The 23452-nt window shown below is 26.9% G+C and overlaps 7 protein-coding genes across 7 annotated transcripts; all 7 read left to right on the top strand. All coding sequences in view use genetic code 12, as the record gives it.

Annotated features, from left to right (window-relative positions):
• Positions 1 to 570: 570 nt before the first annotated feature.
• KGF54_004636 (amidase) lies at positions 571 to 1623 on the top strand (the record flags this gene model as incomplete). Its single annotated transcript, XM_051765356.1, has 1 exon — positions 571 to 1623. The coding sequence occupies one exon, from the start codon at positions 571 to 573 to the stop codon at positions 1621 to 1623; it is 1053 nt and encodes a 350-aa protein (XP_051618678.1).
• A 2599-nt stretch (positions 1624 to 4222) lies between these two features.
• On the top strand, positions 4223 to 6472 carry KGF54_004635 (uncharacterized protein; the record flags this gene model as incomplete). The annotated part of the gene is made up of 1 exon (XM_051765355.1): positions 4223 to 6472. One exon carries the CDS (start codon positions 4223 to 4225, stop codon positions 6470 to 6472), a length of 2250 nt encoding a protein of 749 aa, XP_051618677.1.
• Positions 6473 to 9230: 2758 nt separating this feature from the next.
• Positions 9231 to 11681, top strand: KGF54_004634 (uncharacterized protein; the record flags this gene model as incomplete). Its single annotated transcript, XM_051765354.1, has 1 exon — positions 9231 to 11681. The coding sequence occupies one exon, from the start codon at positions 9231 to 9233 to the stop codon at positions 11679 to 11681; it is 2451 nt and encodes an 816-aa protein (XP_051618676.1).
• Positions 11682 to 13841: 2160 nt separating this feature from the next.
• On the top strand, positions 13842 to 15122 carry RNR21 (ribonucleotide-diphosphate reductase subunit; the record flags this gene model as incomplete). Its single annotated transcript, XM_051765353.1, has 1 exon — positions 13842 to 15122. The coding sequence occupies one exon, from the start codon at positions 13842 to 13844 to the stop codon at positions 15120 to 15122; it is 1281 nt and encodes a 426-aa protein (XP_051618675.1).
• A 314-nt stretch (positions 15123 to 15436) lies between these two features.
• On the top strand, positions 15437 to 16492 carry KGF54_004632 (ribosome biogenesis protein TSR3; the record flags this gene model as incomplete). The annotated part of the gene is made up of 1 exon (XM_051765352.1): positions 15437 to 16492. One exon carries the CDS (start codon positions 15437 to 15439, stop codon positions 16490 to 16492), a length of 1056 nt encoding a protein of 351 aa, XP_051618674.1.
• A 386-nt stretch (positions 16493 to 16878) lies between these two features.
• Positions 16879 to 20814, top strand: HYU1 (5-oxoprolinase; the record flags this gene model as incomplete). The annotated part of the gene is made up of 1 exon (XM_051765351.1): positions 16879 to 20814. One exon carries the CDS (start codon positions 16879 to 16881, stop codon positions 20812 to 20814), a length of 3936 nt encoding a protein of 1311 aa, XP_051618673.1.
• A 667-nt stretch (positions 20815 to 21481) lies between these two features.
• DLD1 (Dld1p) lies at positions 21482 to 23275 on the top strand (the record flags this gene model as incomplete). The annotated part of the gene is made up of 1 exon (XM_051765350.1): positions 21482 to 23275. One exon carries the CDS (start codon positions 21482 to 21484, stop codon positions 23273 to 23275), a length of 1794 nt encoding a protein of 597 aa, XP_051618672.1.
• Between the last annotated feature and the right edge of the window lie 177 nt (positions 23276 to 23452).

The following is a 23452-nucleotide window of genomic DNA, read 5'->3' as shown; positions in this document are numbered from 1 at the left end:
ATTATTCGTGTAGTATAATACCTATCAAAATACAAACAGCTAGGGACCACAAATTTGTGAAAATAACATCTATAGTGAGCATAGAGATTTGATTGGAGCAAATGGCCCACACTTCACGTGAAATAAAGATGTCTCAATCAAAAATAAAGTGAACTCATCGACAATAGAACGTTATCAATCACATTTCCTCATCATTTTAATGAGACACATTGTTGATCAATTTTTATTTCTTTTGATTTATATTGTTCGTAAATTAGACATAAAATTAGAATGCAAATATGATAAGGTCATTGCCTATACAACATTCATTGGACATGATTGGACAAAGATTTTAAAATTTTATTCTTATAATTGAAATTCCTTTGTTACTACATGAGGAGGTATGGTAAATTTACTCAAGAAGTGAATGTATTCTACACACTAAATGAAAAATGTGCGAGTTTTGTAATTTCGGAACTATACTACTACTTCGCGCGAAATGAAGTCTTCGATTTTTCAATTTAAGTCCGTTCTTGATAGTGTATAATTCCACTTAAAATTATTACCAAAATTTTCTAAACTTAGATAAAGATGAAATTGAAAGTAGCTATAGTTCAAATAAACTCGATACTAGGTCTGCCAAAACAGAATATTACTAAAATTCAAAATTTACTATCATCAAAATTACCTTCTTCATCATCATCACTAGATTTAATAGTACTATCAGAATTAGCAATAACTGGATATAATTTTAAACTGTCGACTCATATTAAACCTTACTTAGAGTCACCAACTAATTATGGAACTTCCTTGAACTTTGCAAAAAGCCTAAGTTTGAAATATAAATGTTTTACAATCATTGGATATCCTGAAATCAATGTAGAGAAAGCTACTGAAACTATTTATAATTCATGTGCTGTGTTTGATAGGAAAGGAGAGTTAATATATAATTACAGAAAGACGTTCCTTTATGAAACTGATGAAGTCTGGGGATCTTCAGAAAATCCAAACAAAAATTTTGAACCAATAATTTTGAATTTTGACAATACCGAAGACTCATCTTCGTCGAAATTAGATAATAATCTCAACAAATCAATAATTTCAAATATTGGAATATGTATGGACTTGAATCCTTATAAATTTGAAGCTCCCTTTAACAAATTTGAATTCAGTTCATCATGCTATAATAATAGATCAAAATTAATAATATGTCCAATGGCTTGGTTATCTCCAAATTCACCATCTATAAAAAAACAAGAAGATCAAGAATCACCAACATTACAAAAATTATCATCAGAGCAATATCAATCTCATCTAGTTAAAGAAGCTCAAGAAATTAAATTACCAAATGAACCTAATTATGAAACCATAAATTATTGGATACTAAGATTTTTCCCATTTTTAAAACATCCTTATTCATATTATCCAAAATGGTTTTCTCAAAATGAAAAAATTAATGTTTTGATATGTAATAGAATAGGTAAAGAAGATTCAATAATATATGGAGGTAGTTCATGTATTTTACAATTTAATAATTCTCATGAAATTGAAGATTCAATTGATTCTTCAAATTCCAGTGTTGAGGTTTTGAACCCTTTATGTCAATCTGTGGAGGGGATTATTGTTCAAGACATTGATCTATAGACACGTAAAGTAGATAAATTAACATACTTCATTTTATAATTGCATATTGTTTCACGAATATTTTTCTACTTTAAATTTAAGGGGTATTTAAAGTCAGTTAAGATTTAAGGTGGCGTTTCATTTTTTTCGAACAATCATCATTATTGATAAAACTATCGTACTAATTCTTTCTCTGAGCCCAATTAGCATGAATATAGGCTTATGCTATGTTGAAAATCAAAACTCTAAAAGGCTTCAGTGGTCACTCTCAAAAATTACGTTCTGTATAAAAAAACAAAAAACTTTTAAAATTGCCCAAGTTTTTTAACTCGTCTATCTTATAATTCATACTATTCAGAAAAATGAAGTTCTAGCTCCTCTTCAATAGTAGTCAATTACGTTGAAATTAAAAATGTTTACTTAAAGAAAATTAACGCAAATGTATGCCAAAATTTTAATCGCTAAACAATAAAGATTAAATTTGCCACAATTGTCATATAATAGCTCATAATATCGTTACTTTTGTATCAAAGCCAAATAGGGCCAAGTTCAAAACTATCCAAGTAATGATAACATCAGAATCGTATTAATATAAGAACTTTCTTATCGCCTTATCAGAAATAATGACGGGAACCAGAAAGCCCCAATTCAATTGTGTTTATCGAAAAAACAGCATCTGAGATAAACTTCAATTTCGAGCCTTGTGATATAAACAAAAAGTTGACGATAAGTCATATTTCCAATGTAGATCCTTAACATAATTCGAAAGAATTATGACATTGATAATCAACAAAATAACGATATCCGTTAATGGCATCTGTTTTTTGTGTAATATATTTGTTTTTAAAAAATCCTTATCTAAAATTTTTAGTGCCTTACCTATGATTGGTATCTATCTTTTTCTGTCAAATTTGGCCTGGCCGTAGAAGCAATTTAATTACATCATTCAAAGCTTTATCTCTTCATAAGATATCAAGAAAAATGTCTTATCTGGTAGTTCATGTTCTTGATTAAAATAATCCTTAATTTCAGTAAATTTCATAATCATCAACTGGCTTCGAAATTGACGATGAGTTACTTGTTATGATTCTTTTTTTTGATAATTTGATCTACAAATTTGGAGTCCAAAAGTCATATCATTTGGTGAAAGGAGATACGCTTTTAACTTAAGGTTTTGTTAAACGAGAAATGAAAATTTGAGACCTGAATGTCATTTGTAAAAATTTGGCGGCCATATACTAATAATCTTAAAATCTCTCGTCTAATTTAGTCATATGCTTGTTTGAGAAATGAACAAGAATTCAGGAAAACAATTTTTTTCGGTGTTACTTAAAATTGTAAAAATAAATTGGATAAATCCACCTCATGTACGTTTGAATAATTTCAGAAAATGAAATTTATATAAAACATTGATTATAATAAATATCACCTTGTTAGTATTAATCACTGATGAAAAATTCTTCATAATTTATAAATATTCAATTAATTAGATCTAATTAAATTACGAATGCCAAGTAAAAGTAAAAAGTATTATAAGATTTTATGATCTCATAAAGATTTTAAATTTTATAGTCGTGTGACAGAAATAGTTTTTTTTTTTCTTTCTATCTTTTGTTTTAAAATTTTTTGATCTTCACTTTAAATAGCAAAATTAAATAATAGAATGAAAAAAAAAGAAATAAAGATTATTAAATATCATAACAATAAGATTTAGATTTATTTAAATATTTTTGTAAGTAGTGGGGGAGGAAGAGATAAGTCAAGGCTGATCTAAATAAATTAGACAAATTAAATGAAGAATATTTACAATATAGATTATTAATCTTTCATTTAAAATATATAAACTTTTTAATAATTTGTGTGAACGTTGATAACTACAACAGTTGTTTCATACTTAAATATAATTTGATTTAAACTGACAACTGATCGATTCTAGTAGCGTTTGAGTCTGAAATACTGAGAACGTTAACTACTTTCTCATGTAAATTTTTTTTTATTTTTTTTTTAATAGTATTGTTAATTATATAAAATAAATTTAAGTATAGTGTGATGTTAAAATTTGTGCATTAAAATAATAATGTACAAAAATTATTATATTAAATAAATGAATGTTAACTCCATATTCAAATATTTCTTATATTGTTATTAATAAATATTATTATTATTATTATTATCAACAACAATTTTATCATTGAAAAATTTTCAATCTATCTTCTTGTTAATTACTTAGTTTCATAGACACAAACTTTTTAAATATTAGATCTAATCAAAACTTAAGATCCGATTATTAAATTAATTATTCATTATATTATTATAAATTTAAATTATTACCGCTTATTTGAATCGTTCATCATATCAATAATCTATTAAGAGATCAAATAATTCATTCATTAATCACCGTATCATATTTCAGTTCTTATAGTCAAAAGTTTTATCATATTGCAAAACAATTTTCAAACCCGCTCATTCAAATAGAAAAGCCGCCAACATTTTAAAACTTTATACTTTAAATTTGCATCAATTTTAAATTATCTTATTTAATATAATTTTACAACCAATTTTTTTCAAATAATTAAAAGCTTTGAAAATTTAGCATAATCTTTCATGAATATATAATCAAATGACAAAGTTTTATTCGAAAAGGCTACTATTAAAATTATTACTACTATCAACTATAATTTGTACTATTTTTATATCAATAAAATCAATACTAGTACGACCTACAATAAAACAATATCAAAAACAACTAAATGAACAAATAAAATTTAAATACAATGAAATTTATTACAATTTTCTAGAAACTAATTATGATCTAAATAATGATATCAAATTTAATGAAAAAATTAACAACATTTTAAATTTTTTATTTTCAAAAGATGATGAAAATAAATATTGGGATTTAAATCCATATTTAATTAAAAATTTACCTTTAAAAATAAATATCCCAGATTATTATTTTGATGAATCTATACTAAAACCAAAAATACAAGAATTTGATCCAAGTTTTACTATTGGAATGTATTATCATTATATTATAAATTCAAATATGCAAAATTTAAATGATTTATCAGTACCTTTCCATTGGTCTGATTGGGTTGATTTAACAAGTTTAAATAAATTTATCTTCCCACCAAGTAATAATATAAATTTTGATGATACTAAAATACAGCATAGCATAAATCAATGTTCAAAACTTTTTAATATCTCATCAAATGAAACTATAATAAAAGGTTCACAAATTAAAAATATAGATGAATATTGTAAATATGATCCGTTCACATTAATCGGTTACGAAATTTTTAGCGAACCAGGGCAACAAAGTATAGAAAATAGAAAATTAATCGGGAAATCATATTTATTACAAAATGCTCCATCACCAAATAAATTAATATTTTTAACAAGTAATAATTCTTATCAAATTAATATAGATGAAAACGAGGAAAATGACATATCTAACGCTTTATTGAGAAACGAAATGGTTGAATTATCAGAGTTAAAATCAATAGATTTATTAAATTCATATTCAAAATTGTTATTAATACCTCCAACTCCATCAATTTATGAACCATTACAAGATCAATTAATACATATACCAGAATCAAATTTTAATATAGACCCAAATGAAGTGATCAGTAACTTATTGAATCAAGAACATAAAACCGCAATGGATAAACAATTTTTACAATCACTTCAATTTAGTTATAATCATCAAGATCCACCCAAATATTTCTATGAGGCAAGTTTATTAAAATCAATACCTGATTCATGGCAAGGTGAACATTATGATTGGAGATTTTTCAATGGTATAACTTTAGGTAATGATGAACAAGCAATTATTTTACATAGATTGATTAAAAATTATTTGAATTTTGCTAGAAATCATGGTATTGTTACTTGGATAGCTCATGGATCTTTATTGAGTTGGTATTGGAATGGGATGGCCTTTCCATGGGATACTGATATTGATGTACAAGTTCCAATTGCTGATTTATATAAATTAGGTCAATATTATAATCAAACTATTATTGTTGAAAATGTTGCAGATCATAATGGAGAATTTGATGGTATGGGTAGATATTTCATGGATGTTGGATCATCAATAACTCATAGAACTAAAGGAAACGGAAATAATGCAATTGATGCAAGATTTATTGATTTAGATACTGGTTTATACATTGATATAACTGCTTTAGCATTAACTGATTCAAATTCACCAGAAAGATATAGAATACAAACCAACTACATAGAAGACGAGAATTCATCATCATCATCATCATCATCATCAAAATCAATTAAAAATTTTGGAAAGGTAAATAAAGATTTACAATTATATAATTGCAGAAATGAACATTTTGCATCATATAATGAAATATCACCATTAAGAAAATCATTAGTAGAAAATCAAATATCATATATACCTAAAAATTTTTTAAATATGTTGAATAATGAATATAATATGAATTCAATAATTAAAAAATTTCATAGAAATTTTACATATTTGAAAAATTTAAGACTTTGGATAAATACAAAATACATCAAAAAGTCAATCGGTATCAAAACTATTAATGATGAAAATATTACTTTCAAAGAAATGGTTAAATTGAATAAAATATCAACAAAGCAAATCGTTATGGTTTTAAATGAGTATCCCAAATTTTTAAAAGAGTGGTTAATTACAAAAAATTTCACAAATCTACATAATATGGAATTGAAAATATTAAAAAATAATAATTTAGAAAATTATGATCCAAATAATGAAGGCATGAAAAAAATTAACCAACTAATTAATTCAAATATAAATTCAATTGGTAAATCTTTAAGACCTGATTATTTCATGGATAAATTAATGATGAATAATAATGATGTATAGTTCTGCTTATAGATAGAATTTAATTAGTAATAAATTAATGTTTAATAATTTGTAAAATTTAGCTTTTGTTTCAAATCTTGTATTGATTTTCAAAAATTAAACTTTTTAAAAGGGTTCAATAGTTGTACTGCCACGACACACAAAATCAACTGCTCCATGGGGCTGTTTTAGATACCAATCAAAAGTTAAGAGCGTAGTTTTGCATCAGTACTTCTTTATATATTTATTGTAGTATAGTAATGCTGTTTTACATCATATTCATTTCTAAGACTAAACACACCGCCTCCTGATCTACATTTTTATTGAAACAATAAAATACCTTTAAAATTCTCAATTATGAAATTTCCATCAACGTTTCTTTGATACATTTATTACATCATTTGACTTTTGACACATGGTGTTTCAAATTTTGGACAGTTCAAGTTTAACAATAGACGGTTTAGTACAAAGATGTGTTTACAATTAGTTTGAGGATCGATTTGAAACTTTGTGTTATTTAGTGCATTAAATTCAGGTACAGCAAATTTAAATAATGCAAAACAATAAGTTAATAACAAATAATTTTTAGTACAATACTGTGTTTCTAGCATTAAATTTAAATGCAGTAAAGTTTGCAAGGCTTTAGTTGTGACTTATTAATAAATTAATTGAGGGGAAGATATGTTAAAGCAATAGTAGTGTAAAAAACACCATCAAAAATTATAACTTTACACAAAAAAGCAATAAGTGTTAATTTTCAAATCTATCTCGAATCTCGAAAAGCTTAAAAAAAAATAAGTAAAAAATTATAATTCAAATTTTGTTAGTAGTTTTATCGTAAAACTAGAATCACTTTTTTTGAAAAGAAGTAACTTGAATTAAAATTGAAAGTCAGAATTAAGTAATTGGTCACACCACTCTCCACTAACTTAGTTAATAGATCGATCAAATTTAATACTATTGCTTGTTTTGTTTGCTGTTTCAAAATTTGTTATCTTCGTGGGATCTATCAATCTTGGTATTGTGTAATTAATTTGATATGTATTAAATTATTTTAATCTTTATTTTTTTAAAAAAAAAAATTTTCACATCTGTGTATCAGATTATAATAATTGATAATTAAAAGCAATAAGCAAACTAATTTTGATTGAAAGTTTGGGGAATAGAAACTCAAGACGTTTTTTTGTTTCTTTTTTCTACTTAAATTTTATCAATACTCATCTTAAATTTTAGTCCGAAGTTTTGATTTCGATGACTAGGATTAAACGGAGAGTCTTTTTATTTTAATTAGTCTCGGACTTGTTTGGTTAAAATTGTTTTATCGTATAGTAATGATTGATTTTTGTTGACGCAAAATTGTTTTCGAGCATATTTTTCTGGAGTAATTAGAATTGTCTTGGTATCTCAGATTCGTGGGTAATTACATCATAAATTAGAAGAAATAAATACTTTTCTTTATTAAGGTTATAATTGAAAGTATAATTACAATACGATTCAGTAAATTTTAAGCCTTGATTGGTACATTAATTTTTGACAGCTTGAATTAATTAATATGAGCCATCGTTTGATTCTATTTAATTAAAGTTTCTCGAGTGGTTTATTATCATGTTTAATTTAATAATTTAAGGTTAGTAAATATTATAGTAAACTAAGAAATTTTGTAGTCCGGATATTCCACACTTTTTATTTATTATAGGATAGTTTCATAAATTTCAACCGAAGAAACATATCTAATAACCAATTTTTCACTTATTAATATTTTGAATAAATAAGTCCCTTTATCTTTTTGTAAGGGTAGATAAGAAGTTAAAAATTTTATACTTTCCTTATTGATGAAATTTCTCGACAACCTAAAACTAAGGACTCAAAACTATAAAGTTAAATTTAATAAATAAACAAAATTGTTAATCCTTTGTCGAATTTTCCATTTCATATTTCTTTTTTAAACTAGTCGATATTAATTATATTTATTATTTTAACTTTGCTTTTACGGTTTCTTGCATCTTTTTAATTTACTCTATTATTAAAAATTGAATCAATTGAAATGAAAAAAAAAAAAGTGTTCCATGTTTTATTTAAGAAAAGAAATCTTGAAGTAAAAAGAAGAAAAAAAGGAAGTGTTGAATCTAATTTTGGGTTTGTTTCCTATAGTTAACTACAAAGATAGTTTAGTTAAAAGTCTTTTGATTAATCAAATTTTCTTGTACTTTTTTGTAAATAAAACTATGGTTTGAAATTAGTTTGAAAATTGTTTTAAAATTTTATAAAACAAATTTATTAATTTAATTACGTAATTTATGAAAATATACATACATAATAATATAAAAATATAATTATAATAAATAAAAAATAAAAATAATAAATTATATTTGCTAAAATATATTTTGATTATGTTAAATAAATAAGAGAATAGATTTGTAAAGATTTAAGGTATATGTTTTTTAGTTTTAAAATTAACTCTTTTAACTTATAAATATAACCATTACTTAATTAATTCGTTAAATAATATATATATATATATATATATAACATTTATCTAATCTAATTGTTTTAAAAATTATTTAAAATTTTTGAAAAAAAAAATTATTAATTTCATTTTACAAAAAATTTAAATTTTTTACAACCAACTAAATTGTTTTTTTTTCTTTTCATAATCTTTTTCTTTAAATAAATTTCATATTTTGCATATACTTTTTTGACATATATTCCAAGTTGTTCTTCATCATTATATTCATATAGTTTCATCATATCAAAGTCTCAAATATATTAAAAATAAGTCATGACAATTACTAGTCTATTATCACCAAAGAAATTGTTAAATAAAGATAAAGATAAAACATCTAATGCTACCAAAAAGCAAGATCAATTTTTTACAACCGATAATTCATCATCTTCAATTTCAACAAATAATAATACTACAAAACCACAAGGTAATACTTCTACAACTTATAATGGTCAAATATCATCTCCTCAATTCTCAAAATCAAATTATACTTCATTGGCTCCACCACAAGTAAATGATCAACAATTAGATTCAGCATTTTCGCCACCTTTACTGCCAAATAATAGAGTAAGATCTCCATTATCTCAACCACCAACTACTTCATTTGATGATTCAAATTATGGATTTAATCAACATTCAACAAATCAACAAAATCAAATCAAAAATTCGCCGTTATATTTTTTATCTCATAGTGACAATAGTAGTTCAAGTGCAGATTCTTCAAACAATATAAGAAATACAAATAATAATAACAACAATTTCAATTTACCAAAAATAAATGCAAGTGTTTCTGAAGTTTCATCAATAAATGATCAATATTCGTTACAATCTCCAAAGATAAGACAACTGGGAAGACAATCTGATGTATTTTCAGATACTGGTAGTACCCACACTAGTTCACCAAAAAGATCATTAAGTGATAGGGCCAAAAAGACTCCATCATCATTTGTACGTCAATCACGATTATTTTCAAATGATTTAAGCGATATTGATTCACAATCATTAAATTCATTAACTGGTAGATCACTACTTTTACAAAATAAAACTCAAACTGATAATTTAGCACCAGAATTTCATCCAATTGTAACATTATTAAATGCACAAAAATTAAGAACGTATTGTATTGGATCATTTCAAATTTTGGGGTATTGGAATGGTGAAAAAGTGTTTTTTGAAGTTGATTCAAAATTAACCGGTAATGAATTAGCCATTTGGAGACCACTGAATGATGAATTTATAATTGATGATGGTCATGATGAATTTAAACCAAAATATATAAATTTAATAGATTCAAATTTCGAATTTTTAGGTGATTTACAAATTAAAATTTATCAAGATTATAGGGAAGATTCAAGTATAATCATTCGTTTCCATAATGAGCTTGATTTTAATAAATGGATGAGTTCAATTATTTTAAGTAAATTTGAATATATTAAATTGAATGAAGCTTTCACTGCTGTTTTATTAAGTTCAAAAGGTTCTAAATTATCAGATATTCATGTTTTGTTAAGTCATAAAAAAAGATTTATCGAATATGAATGGTGTAATATTAGATTACCTGAAGTTTCATCAAAATGGATTAAAGTTTATATGGTTATATTACCAAGTGATAAACATCATTTAGGTAGAATTGAATTATATCCATCTGATAAAAAAATGCAAAAAAAACATTTAATTGCATATATTAGTGATTTATCAAGTTTATTTAATGTATATCCTGAACAATCAAATATGATTGATTTTAATTCAATAATGAGTGCTTCTGGTAGTATTCATATAAATAAAAATTATGAATATTTATTTCCATACACTAATCCAGAACAACAACCTCATGGTTCATCAGATCCAAGAAAATTGATTGCAAAACATCATCGTGGCTCATCCAGTATATCAAGATCTGGTTCAAATAACTCACTATCTTCATTAGGAGGTAATGGTAATGAATTACAACCACCTTCAACTCCAATGTCAAGATCAAGATCAGGCTCATTAAATTCAACAAATTCATTTTTCACACATTCACCATCAAATTCAAATTTAAATCAAATTACAAGAAATAGATCAATTTCAAATGTTTCTGATTCTACAACAAATAACACTAAAAAATTCCATAAAAAATCACAAACTGAATTTGATTTAAATAAAACAAATTCAGGATTTTTTAAAAAACATGCAGATGAATTTGTTTCAACTAATATAATGTATATAATGCCAATTCCACATCCAGGAGTAAGTGCAGTTGAAACAATGGTTCGTAATTTTATTCCAATGATTGATTCTTTTAAATTATATGGTAGACCAAAACATTTATTAAGTGATAAAACAAATCAAAATTCAATGTTATTTGGATTACCAAGTTTACCTCATTATCAATATTTATCAACTCATGAATCAACTGAAGCATTCAATGAATTTTTTAAATTAACAATGACAAATTTTGAAATGGAAGATATTTTAAAAAATAAAATCAACGCATTACAATTTAAAAATTCAAACAAACCTTATAAAGGACATGGAGATATAAATAAATTATATGATAATTTAGATTTAAGTTTTGATGAAATTCATTCACCTGTTTTGAGAGGGGTTGATGTTTCAAATGGTATTTCAAATATTATAAATGGTGGTGGAAATGGATTTATCAATAGTAATGAAGATGATTTACCAAGTTTAGGTGATCCAATTAATTTAAATTCTCCAAGAATTGCAAGTCCATTAAGTGTCTAATATTTAGAAGAAGAAAAAAATGTTGCACTATCTTTTATATTGGTTTTGTTTCTTTTCAACAACGTCATCAACTTTGGGAAGAGAGTTTTGGATTTAAAGAGAAACTATCTATATATATTGCTCATTTCCGTTACAACGGTTGCTAAAACTTTTACAACTACATTATTTACATTATTCATTATTTAAATGAACTTTTAGCTTTATATTATTTGCTTTTGATTTTTAGTTTATTATGGCTTTTCTTTTTTTTTTTATTTACATTATAGGTTTTATATATGTGTCGCTTATAGATGATTGAGTTCTAAAAAATATATGTTCAATTTTTTTTTAAATTATACTTTAAGTAGCATTCTACAACTAATATATTATATTATGCATTATCTAATGATAAAAAGTGATAAAAACTCTTTGGTTTAAACTACCTAACAACTAATTGTTATAATCATGTTATAAATTCTTTTTGAAATCTAATTGATTATCAAATTTAGTGTAGTTATAATAGATTATTCAACATTTTGATTATTGCTCTCCTTACATCTATATTCGCAAGTTCATGTGGTAACTAAAACGAAAAGCAAACCATTTCTAGACATAAAAAATGAGGCCGAATATATAAGGAGTAATAAAGATTTTCCCAAAGAATCAAAGAGTAAAGTAAGGGTTTCAACAACTCCGATATTTCTAACTTTTTAATAAGATAAGTCCCCGATGATCGGAAAGATAAGAAATTTACGAAAGAATGAACTCAAAATATAAAGCAATGTTTCGATTTAATCACATATATTAAAGAAGAAGTTTAATAAAACAATAATTAACTAATAGATTATCAAGTAAGAAAGATTAGAGAACTCGGATATACATTTCTTTTCGTATATTTACTTGAAAATCGAATGAGAAGGTTTTGTGTGTCATGGATTTTAAAATAATATAAATAAAAATCGCGTAATAGACGTGAACTAATAATTTTAATATATTACACGTATTAATAATATAATATGATATGTTTTTAAAGTTACTTTTTGACATATTATTTCTTTTATTATATTAGTTGAATACTTCTTAATCATATATTTATTTATCCATAACATGAATTAGAGAGACTAGACCCATCAAATATATCTTCTTATATCCTTCACTTCTCTATTCAGTGTATAATTAATTTGCAATTTCATAATAAAATACACGTAACACGTCTTGTTTATTATTAAATTAAGTAAATTGCTAATTTTTAACATCTTAAATTTCAATTAACATATTTCAATTAACTTACTCATTTAAGCTGTATTCAAAACAAATATAACATATACACGAAATGTAAAGTATTGCAAGTCTCTCTTTATTTATAGAAAATGTAAAATTAAGTACAATCTTTTAATACACAGATAGTATTAATACTGTATATAAATTTACTTCATACATATTTTTTGCTATTTAAAACAAATGATTGATTTTACACTACCTTTATTTTAGTACTAATATAATAAGATATTTTTTTATTACTAGTAATATTTTTTGTTAAAAGGTTGCCAAATTTCTTTTTTTTGTTTTTCTCGCTCCTGTGGTGGAAATTAGCACGGGTGAGGACGGAATGTTAGTACGGATGTGGACTTAAGATGGCGATGGGTTATTGGAAACCTTCTTATTATAATATTTATTATTTATAGCAAAGAAAATAAAATAAAAACAAAAAAATCTCAAATTTTAAAATCTATACAAAGAAACTTGTTAATAAGAAATTTCACAAAGATCACCAAATTTATCATACTAAAAGCTTAGTAATTTTAATAATTTATTTTATATTGATATCATTTGTTTTGATTTAAATTTATTACTTTTTTATTCATATATACCTTTACCTTTTGCATATATCGGACAATATCATTTTATAAATTTCAAAAATCAAATTATATATAAATCAACCAACACGTCTGATAAAAATTTTTATTTTATATTTTAACATTTTTATTCAATTCAAAGTTTTTTTCTTAATCATCACGTCCTCATATATACAATCACGTACTACTAGAATTATAATTACAATATATTATAATACAATTACACTTATAATAACTAATCATTAATATCATTATTCACATTATAGATTTTAATATACCCCATTATATCCATTTTAGATAAATTACTTATACATATATAAATAAAATGTCATCAATACCACAAGAAACTCCAACTAAAGGATTAACTGGAAGAATTTCTGGTTTAGATATGTCAACTACTGGTAAATCTTTAACTGATAAATTAGCAGCAGAAGCATTAGCAAAAGATGAAGCCCAAACTAATATTCATGATGTTAAATCATCAATACAAAATCTTTCCAAAGATGAAACTAAATTACAAGCAGAAAAAGATAAAGTTGAAGGTGAATTAAATACAATGATTAATGAACATAAAAATTTTTTAAAAAAACATAAAGTTCATAGACATGAATTAAGAGCATTAGAAGCTGAAGAACCATTATTAAAAGAAAATAAACATAGATTTGTTATGTTTCCAATTAAATATCATGAAATTTGGCAAATGTATAAAAAAGCAGAAGCATCATTTTGGACTGCAGAAGAAATTGATTTAAGTAAAGATTTAATTGATTGGAAAACAAAATTAAATGATAATGAAAGATATTTTATTTCAAGAATTTTGGCATTTTTTGCTGCATCTGATGGTATTGTTAATGAAAATTTAGTCGAAAATTTCTCAGCTGAAGTTCAAACTCCTGAAGCAAAATCATTTTATGGTTTTCAAATTATGATGGAAAATATTCATTCAGAAACTTATTCATTATTGATTGAAACATATATTAAGGATCCAAAAGAAGCTGATTATTTATTTCATGCAATTGATCATATTCCACAAATTAAAAAGAAAGCTGATTGGGCTATAAGATGGATTCAAGATGAAGATGCATTATATGCTGAAAGATTAGTTGCATTTGCTGCTGTTGAAGGTATTTTCTTTAGCGGTTCATTTGCTTCAATTTTCTGGTTGAAAAAAAGAGGTTTAATGCCTGGTTTAACTTTTTCAAATGAATTAATTTCAAGAGATGAAGGTTTACATACTGATTTTGCATGTTTATTATTTGCTCATTTACAAAATAGACCAAATCCAGAAATTGTTGAAAAAATTATTACAGAAGCTGTTAAAATTGAAAAAGAATTTTTCACTGATGCATTACCAGTTAGTTTATTAGGTATGAACTGTAAATTAATGTGTCAATATGTTGAATTTGTTGCTGATAGATTATTAGTATCATTAGGTAATAAAAAATACTATAATGCAACAAATCCATTTGATTTTATGGAAAATATTTCATTAAGTGGTAAAACTAATTTCTTCGAAAAAAGAGTATCAGATTATCAAAAAGCTGGTGTTATGTCAAAAGCAGAAAATAAAAATGCTGATGCTTTTGCATTTGATGAAGATTTTTAAGCACACGTAATGAAATATTGTTTTTATGATGAGAGGTTTTTTTGGTAACGATTTTGTTTGAGTTTTACAGATTGACTTTTAAATTGGTTTAAGTTTGATTATTTTTTAGTAGTTCACTTCATTGATTGTTTATATATGAAGGAAAAGTATATATACGTTTATAATTAATATTTAATAATTTTAATAATTATTCTTTAATGCATGAAAGTTGTAGTAGTCTGTATGATAACTTAAGTGGTTGCGAAATTTAGTTAAGAAAAAAAATTACGAGATATTGGAAGTACAATTTATTTGCAACTCATCACCACCAAAAAATGGGGAAAGGAAAGAATAAAACAAGTGAAGATAGATCAAATAAGACAAGAACCTCAAATGGTCACAAATCAAAGCAACATCATATACGGAGAGGCAAACAAGAAACAGGAGCTTCATCAACTCCTGTTACAGATTCAGATGGGTTAACTACAACCACAAAAAAATTCCCAACAAAATTAGCAATGTGGGATTTCGATCATTGCGATCCAAAGAGATGTAGTGGTAAAAAACTAGAAAGATTAGGACTTATAAAAAATCTAAGAATTGGACAAAAATTTCAAGGCATCATCGTAAGTCCCAATGGTAAATCAACAGTATGTCCAAACGACCTTGAATTAGTAGAACAACAAGGAGCAGCAGTTGTTGAATGTTCATGGGCTAGACTTGACGAAGTACCTTTCCAAAAATTAGGAGGCTCATCCAAAAATGAAAGATTATTACCGTACTTAGTAGCTGCAAATCCAGTCAACTACGGTCGACCATGGAAATTAAATTGTGTTGAAGCATTAGCTGCATGTTTTGCTATTGTAGGACATATAGATTGGGCTGAATTATTATTAGAGAATTTTTCTTGGGGTTTAACTTTTTTAAAAATCAATGATGAACTACTAAAAGTTTATCAAGAGTGTAGTGATTCTGAATCTGTGCTAAATGCTCAGGATGAGTGGTTGGAGAAAATACAAAAGGAAGCTATTGAGAGAAAGGAGATGGCTCATAATGGCGATGTCTGGATGATGGGGAATGTTAATAGGAAAGATGTGAATGATGATGATGAGGAAGATGTTAGTGACGAGGAAGATGAAAGTGAGGTAGAGTATGATAATTTGGGAAATATTATAGAGAAGAAAAAATATGACAGTCTAGGTAATGAGATAGAAGATGATGAAGATGAATCAGACGAAAGTGACTTGGAATATGATAGACTAGGAAATATAATAGATAAAGAAGATATTGAAGGTGAAGAGGATGAAGCAGAAAGTGTGAAGTATGACAAATTAGGAAATATAGTCGACAAAGATCACTTAACTGAAAGACTAAATATAATAAGTATATAGACACAGCTTAACGAGCCTAATAATGATAATAATGTTGACCATAATGTTTAACTGTGGTTTTTATAGAGAATTCTTAAACTAGTAAGTGCGAATCGCAGGTATGTGGTTAGTTATTCGACTAAAAAGTTTATCGCAGACCAAATTCAATACAAAAAATATAAATCAATATTTCTGTATTAAGAAGTTAGCGCTTCTATAATTCCGTTGATTAAAAATTTATATCAAAACTCCATAAAATAATATGAATTTATCTAATTTGATCATTTAAGCGATTTTAATGATATCAATTACTTTCATGAATTGAATCTCATTGACAAATTTATTATAAATATTCAACAATTTTTCTTACCTTTTGGTTGTTTTTAAAATATTAGATATCAACAAAAATGGTACAAACAGGTATTCAAATTGCAATTGATAGAGGTGGAACATTTTGTGATGTTATAGCCAAAATTCCAAATCAAAATGATTATGTTTTCAAATTATTATCGGTTGATCCTCAAAATTATAACGATGCTCCAACTGAAGGTATAAGAAGAGTATTGGAAAAAGTTAATTCAACTAAAATTCCAAAAGAATCAAAATTAAAATTAGATCAAATTCAAAGTATAAGAATGGGTACCACAGTTGCTACAAATGCATTATTGGAGAGAAAAGGTGCAAAAGTATTGTTGATAACCACTAAAGGTTTCAAAGATGTTTTAGTTATTGGAAATCAAACAAGACCTCATATTTTTGATTTGACTGCAAAAAAGTTAGGTCATTTATATGATAAAGTTCTAGAAATTGATGAAAGAGTTACAATCGCTGGTTTCTCCGAAGGCGGTGGTGATAAATTAAAGATTGATACAGAATTAGATCCTGAATTAAAAGAAAGTATTACTGGTGATATTGTACGAATTATAAAAGAGCCAGACTACGGAAAAGTCAAAGAACAGCTTCAAGAAGTATTCGATCAAGGTGAGATTAAAACAATTGCATTATCTTTATTACATGCTTACGCTTACCCAAAACATGAAGCTGAAATTGCGAAAATAGCAAAAGAAATTGGGTTTGATGTTTCAGTATCACATGAATTACAATCAATGATTGGATTTGTCAATAGAACTTCTTCAACTGTTGCAGATGCTTATCTATCACCAGTTATAAATGAATATATACAAAATTTTGGTGCTGGTTTCGAAGGTGGATTAAATGCCTTTGGTAATAAATTATTATTTATGCAATCAAATGGTGGATTGTGTCCATGGTATAAATTCACTGGTTTAAAAGCTATATTATCTGGCCCAGCCGGTGGTATGGTAGGTTTTGGAGAGACATGTTACGACTCTACAACCAAAAAGGCAACTATTGGATTTGATGCTGGTGGTACATCAACTGATGTTTCAAGATATGCAGGTACATTAGAACACATTTATGAAACAGTTGTAAGCGAAGTTAACTTACAAACTCCTCAATTAGATATATCAACTGTTGCAGCAGGTGGTGGTTCTATGTTATTTTGGAAGAATGATATGTTTGTAACTGGTCCAGAATCTGCTGGATCTGATCCTGGTCCAGCTTGTTATAGAAAAGGTGGTCCATTAACTGTTACTGATGCAAATTTATTTTTGGGGAGATTAGTACCTGAAAAATTTCCAAAAATTTTTGGTCCAAATCAAGATCAATCTTTAGATTGTGATATTGTCAAAGAAAAATTTGAAGCTCTTACTAAGGAAATTAATAAAGATCAAGCATCAAAAGCTATTGTTTTGAGTCCTGAGGAAGTTGCTAGTGGATTTTTAAAAGTTGCAGTTGAATCGATGGCAAGACCAATTAGAAATTTAACAGAAGCTAAAGGTCATGAAACTGCTTTACACAATTTAGCATGCTTTGGAGGTTCTGGTGGTCAATTTTCTGTATCATTAGCTAAAAATCTAGGAATTACAAAAGTAGCAGTTCATAAATATTCTTCACTATTATCAGCATATGGTATTCAGTTGGCTGATATAGTTATTGAAAAACAATCTCCAGCTTCCTTGACTTATGATGAACTGACTTTTAAAGCAATTGATGATAAGATAAAACAATTACTAGTAGATGCCGAAAAAGATTATGAAGATCAAAAATTAACACAATTTAAAACTAGAAGAGAAATTTATTTAAATATGAGATATGTTGGTAGTGATACTCATTTATTGATTCCAGTTATACTTGGTGAGAATAATGGTGATGAAAAATTCATAGCTAGACATAAATCAGAATTTGGGTTTAATTTAGATAGAAAAGTTTTAGTGGATGATGTTCAAGTTTTGTTAGTTGTTGAATCAGACGACAAGGAAAAGCATAATCCTTACCAAGAGTTTGAGGATTTGAAAACCACCAGTGAAGCTCCACCAGCAACAATAACACAAAAAGTCTATTTTGATTCTTTTGGATGGTTAGAAACTTCAATTTACATATTATCAGACTTAGATAAAGGTACTATTGTATCTGGTCCTTCTATAATTATTGATGATACACAAACAATCATAATTGAACCAAGATCAAAAGCTGCCATACTATCAAGTCACGTTTTAATAGATGTTGAACAGGAAGAAAAACCACAACTTTCCAAAACAACAGTTGATCCAATTCAATTATCTGTTTTCGGTCATAGATTTATGTCAGTTGCTGAACAAATGGGGAGAACGTTACAACAAACAGCTATATCAACGAATATAAAAGAAAGATTAGATTTTTCATGTGCTGTTTTCGATCATAATGGTGATTTAATTGCTAATGCTCCTCATATTCCTATTCACTTAGGTTCAATGTCATATGCCGTGAAAGCTCAATTAGAATTGTGGAAAGGAAAATTAAAACCCGGTGATGTATTGGTTTCAAATCATCCAAAAGCTGGTGGATCACATTTACCTGATATCACGGTTATTACTCCAGTTTTGAACGACCAAAATGAACCAATTTTTTGGACTGCTTCTAGAGGTCATCATGCTGATATTGGTTCTATTGCTGCTGGTTCTATGCCACCTAATTCAAAAACTATTTACGATGAAGGTGCTGCTATTATAACTCATAAATTATGTTCTGAAGGTAAATTTGACGAAGAAGGTATTACCAAAATATTAGTTGATGAGCCAGCGAGACATCCAGGGGGTTCTGGTACAAGAACATTAAGTGATAATATTTCCGATTTAAAAGCTCAAGTATCAGCAAACTATAAAGGTATTGTATTATTACAAAAATTAATTGACGAGTTCAGTTATGAGGTTATAAACCTTTATATGGGAGGTATTCAATCTACTGCAGAAGTAGCAGTTAGAAACTTATTGAAATTAGCTTATCAAAAATTTGGTTCAAAAGAATTAAAAGGTATAGATTATATTGATGATGGTACGGCTATAGCATTAACAGTTACAATAAATCCAGAAACTGGCTCAGCATTATTTGATTTTAGTGAAACGGGTGATGAAATTTATGGAAATTTAAATGCTCCAACTGCTATTTTATATTCAGCTGTACTATATGTTTTAAGATGTTTGATAAGTACTGATATTCCTTTAAATAATGGATGTTTAAGACCTATTGAATTTAAGACAAGACAAGGTTCATTAGTTGCACCATCTTATGATGCAGCAGTTGTTGGTGGTAACGTTGAAACAACTCAAAGAATAGTTGATGTTATGTTGAAAACATTTGAAGCAGCTGCTGGTTCACAAGGTACATGTAATAATTTAACATTTGGAGCAAGTGATAAAGAAAATGGAATATCATTTGGTTATTATGAAACAATTTGTGGTGGATCAGGTGCTGGACCAACTTGGGATGGTCAATCAGTTGTTCAATGTCATACAACAAATACAAGAATGACAGATACTGAAATATTTGAAAAAAGATATCCAGTTTTACTACATGAATATTCAGTTCGTAAAAATTCAGGTGGTATTGGTTTACATACTGGTGGTGATGGTGTAATTAGAGATATTGAATTCTTGTATCCTTTAGAAGTTTCATGTCTTATGGAAAGAAGAAGTTTAGCACCATATGGATTATTAGGTGGCTCAGAAGGTAAAAGAGGAATTAATTATTGGTATTATAAAGATCATAATGATGATAGTAATGAATTGAAGAGAAAATCTATAGGTGGTAAATGTACCGTTAAAGTTAAAAAGGGAGATAGAATTGTTATTAATACTCCAGGTGGTGGTGGGTATGGTAGTTCAAATAAAGATTCGAAAATTGCTAATGGTGAAAAATCAGTTAATTATCCAATTGAAAGTACTCAACCTTCAAGATTAACTGGTTCCGTTGGTATGAGATCAATAATACAAGATACTAATTAGTTCTTGTATAATTAATATCGCATATGTATATTTAATAGATTGTTATGAAAAGATTATAGAGAAATTGTTTATTTGTACGACTCTATATTTAATAATTATTCGAATTTATAAAAAATTTTGCAACAAAATTGAACTAAAACAAAAGAGCTTGAAAATTATTTGGTGAGAAAAACAGAAATTTGGGAAAGCTATAGATGAGAAATAATCTCAGTGAAAAGCTCGTTTTATAAAAGTCTTGACTAGTGAAACATTAGTAATCAAGTTATGCCGTGCTAAGTGAAATTACTTGAACCACAGTTGAGTTGGTTATAATCAATTTGCAAATTTCGTAATAGTCTTTCAATTCTATTGTTGTTTGGATGTTATACAAAAGAATACTTTAACAATATGGAATAATTACCTTTTATAGACTTAAGCGCGGAATCAAAATTTTAAAATCTAACATATTTTTTCCGATCTCAAAACAAAGTCACAAAATTGAATTTTTCAATTCGTAGATATTAAATAATAATAAATTATAATAGCAAGATATTCTTAGCAACTCAGTTTAACATTGGAAAACAGATCCCCCACCTTGATTCATAATCAATGCTTGTATAGTATTTTCAACAATTTTTAACTAAAAATTTTCAAAAATATTTTAGTCCAAAATCAACTAAAAACAATTATGTTTTCAATAGGTAAAAAAAAGTTCATAAATCTAGCAAGATCTCAAGTTAGATTTAATAGTTCAACAACTACAAAATCTACACAATCTAAAGCTATAAACTACACCTTACTAAGTTTTGGTGCGTTGAGCGCTGGGTTTTTAATTGGGAAATCATTAAATAAATCATCGTCAACAAATACAACCGCTACAAATTCCAACTCAACCAAAGCGCCACAAAAGTCAGATTTTTCAACGGCTCAATTATCAACATTAGACTCTCCAGTATATGCAAATGAAGAAGAATTTAAAGAAGGGTTGAAACAAATAATTGAAATTGTTGGTGAAAAAAATGCAAATTTTGACAAAGAATCTCTTGATTCACACAACGACTCCTATTTTTCAACTCATCATCCTCCTAAGCCAGATGAACAAAGACCTAATGTTGTCATAACACCTCACTCAACTGAAGAAGTTTCGAAAATTATGAAAATTGCTCATCAATTTAGAATTCCTGTTGTTGCAAGTTCTGGACTAACTTCATTAGAAGGTCAAATCATTAATACAAGAGGTCCTTACAGTATCTCATTATCATTTTCTGATATGGATAAAGTATTGGAATTTCATCCAGAAGATTTGGATATTGTTGTTCAGCCAGGTTTGACGTGGAATGAATTAAATGACTTTCTTCAAGACCACGAGAAGGGCAAAAACCTTTTATTTGGACCGGATCCTGGACTTGGGGCAGGAATTTCTGGTTGCATTGCCAACAGTTGCTCGGGTACACAAGCGTTTAGGTATGGTACTATGAAAGAAAATATTGTGAATTTGACAATTGTTCTAGCAGATGGAACAATTATAAAAACAAGACGAAGACCGAGAAAGACATCTGCAGGATATGATTTAACCAGATTGTTTGTAGGTAGTGAAGGTACGTTGGGTATTATTACTGAGGCAACAGTCAAATTGCATGTTAAACCAAAATTAGAGTATATTACTACAATTGCATTTCCAACGATAAAAGATGCTGCAGCCACTGCTCAAACTATTATATCACAAGGTATACAGCCCAATGCTATGGAGTTGGTCAATGACACAATGATGTCATTTGTCAATGAAGCTTCAGATGATGATGAAAAAAAGTTAGAAAAACCAACATTATTTTTCAAATTAGGTGGTCCAACAACGAAAGCTATTGATGAACAAAATAAGGTGATCAGTGAGATTGCAAATAAGAACGAGGCTATTAAAATTGTGAGAAGTTCAAATCAAGATCAAAATGAAGAACTTTGGGCTGCGAGAAGAAGTGGGTTATGGTCAACTTTCCAATATGGAGAAAAATGTTTAAAAGATCCAAAAGATGTACAAGTTTGGACAACAGATATAGCTGTTCCAATATCAAAAGTTAGTGAAGCTATAGCAGAAGTTAATGATGATTTAATTAATTCAGGATTTGGTGGTAAATTTTCAATTTTAAGTCATGTAGGTGATGGAAATTGTCATTTTATTATACTTTATAATTCACCTGATTATGATAAAGTTCATAAAGCAGTTGATAGGATGGTCGGAAAAGCTTTGAAGTTTGAAGGTACATGTACTGGTGAACATGGGGTTGGATTAGGTAAAAGAAAATATCTTGATGAAGAATTAGGTGAACCTGCAATTGATACAATGAGACAATTAAAATTAGCATTAGATCCAAGAAGAATTCTTAATCCTGACAAGATTTTCAAGATAGATCCAAAAGATGACTTAGATGAACAATTAAATGCTGGTCATATTTTAAAAGATAATAAACCAATGCTTAATCATTAAAAAATAGCACATCTTAAAACTAGATATATTGAAGTTTATAGAATTAAACTATACAATAGCTTAGAAGAATCATTCAAATATTTGTAGGGAGTTAAGCTTAGCAACAGTTAAATTAAATGTTGAACTAAAATTAGAATATAATATTATATAACCTCTTAAATTTCTGTAAAAACTCGT

The sequence above is a fragment of the Candida jiufengensis genome (genome assembly GCF_024610255.1).
Source record: "Candida jiufengensis strain CBS 10846 chromosome Unknown scaffold1, whole genome shotgun sequence".
NCBI classification, from domain to species: Eukaryota; Fungi; Ascomycota; class Pichiomycetes; order Serinales; family Debaryomycetaceae; genus Lodderomyces; species Lodderomyces jiufengensis.
This window is presented reverse-complemented; position numbering and strand designations above follow the sequence as displayed.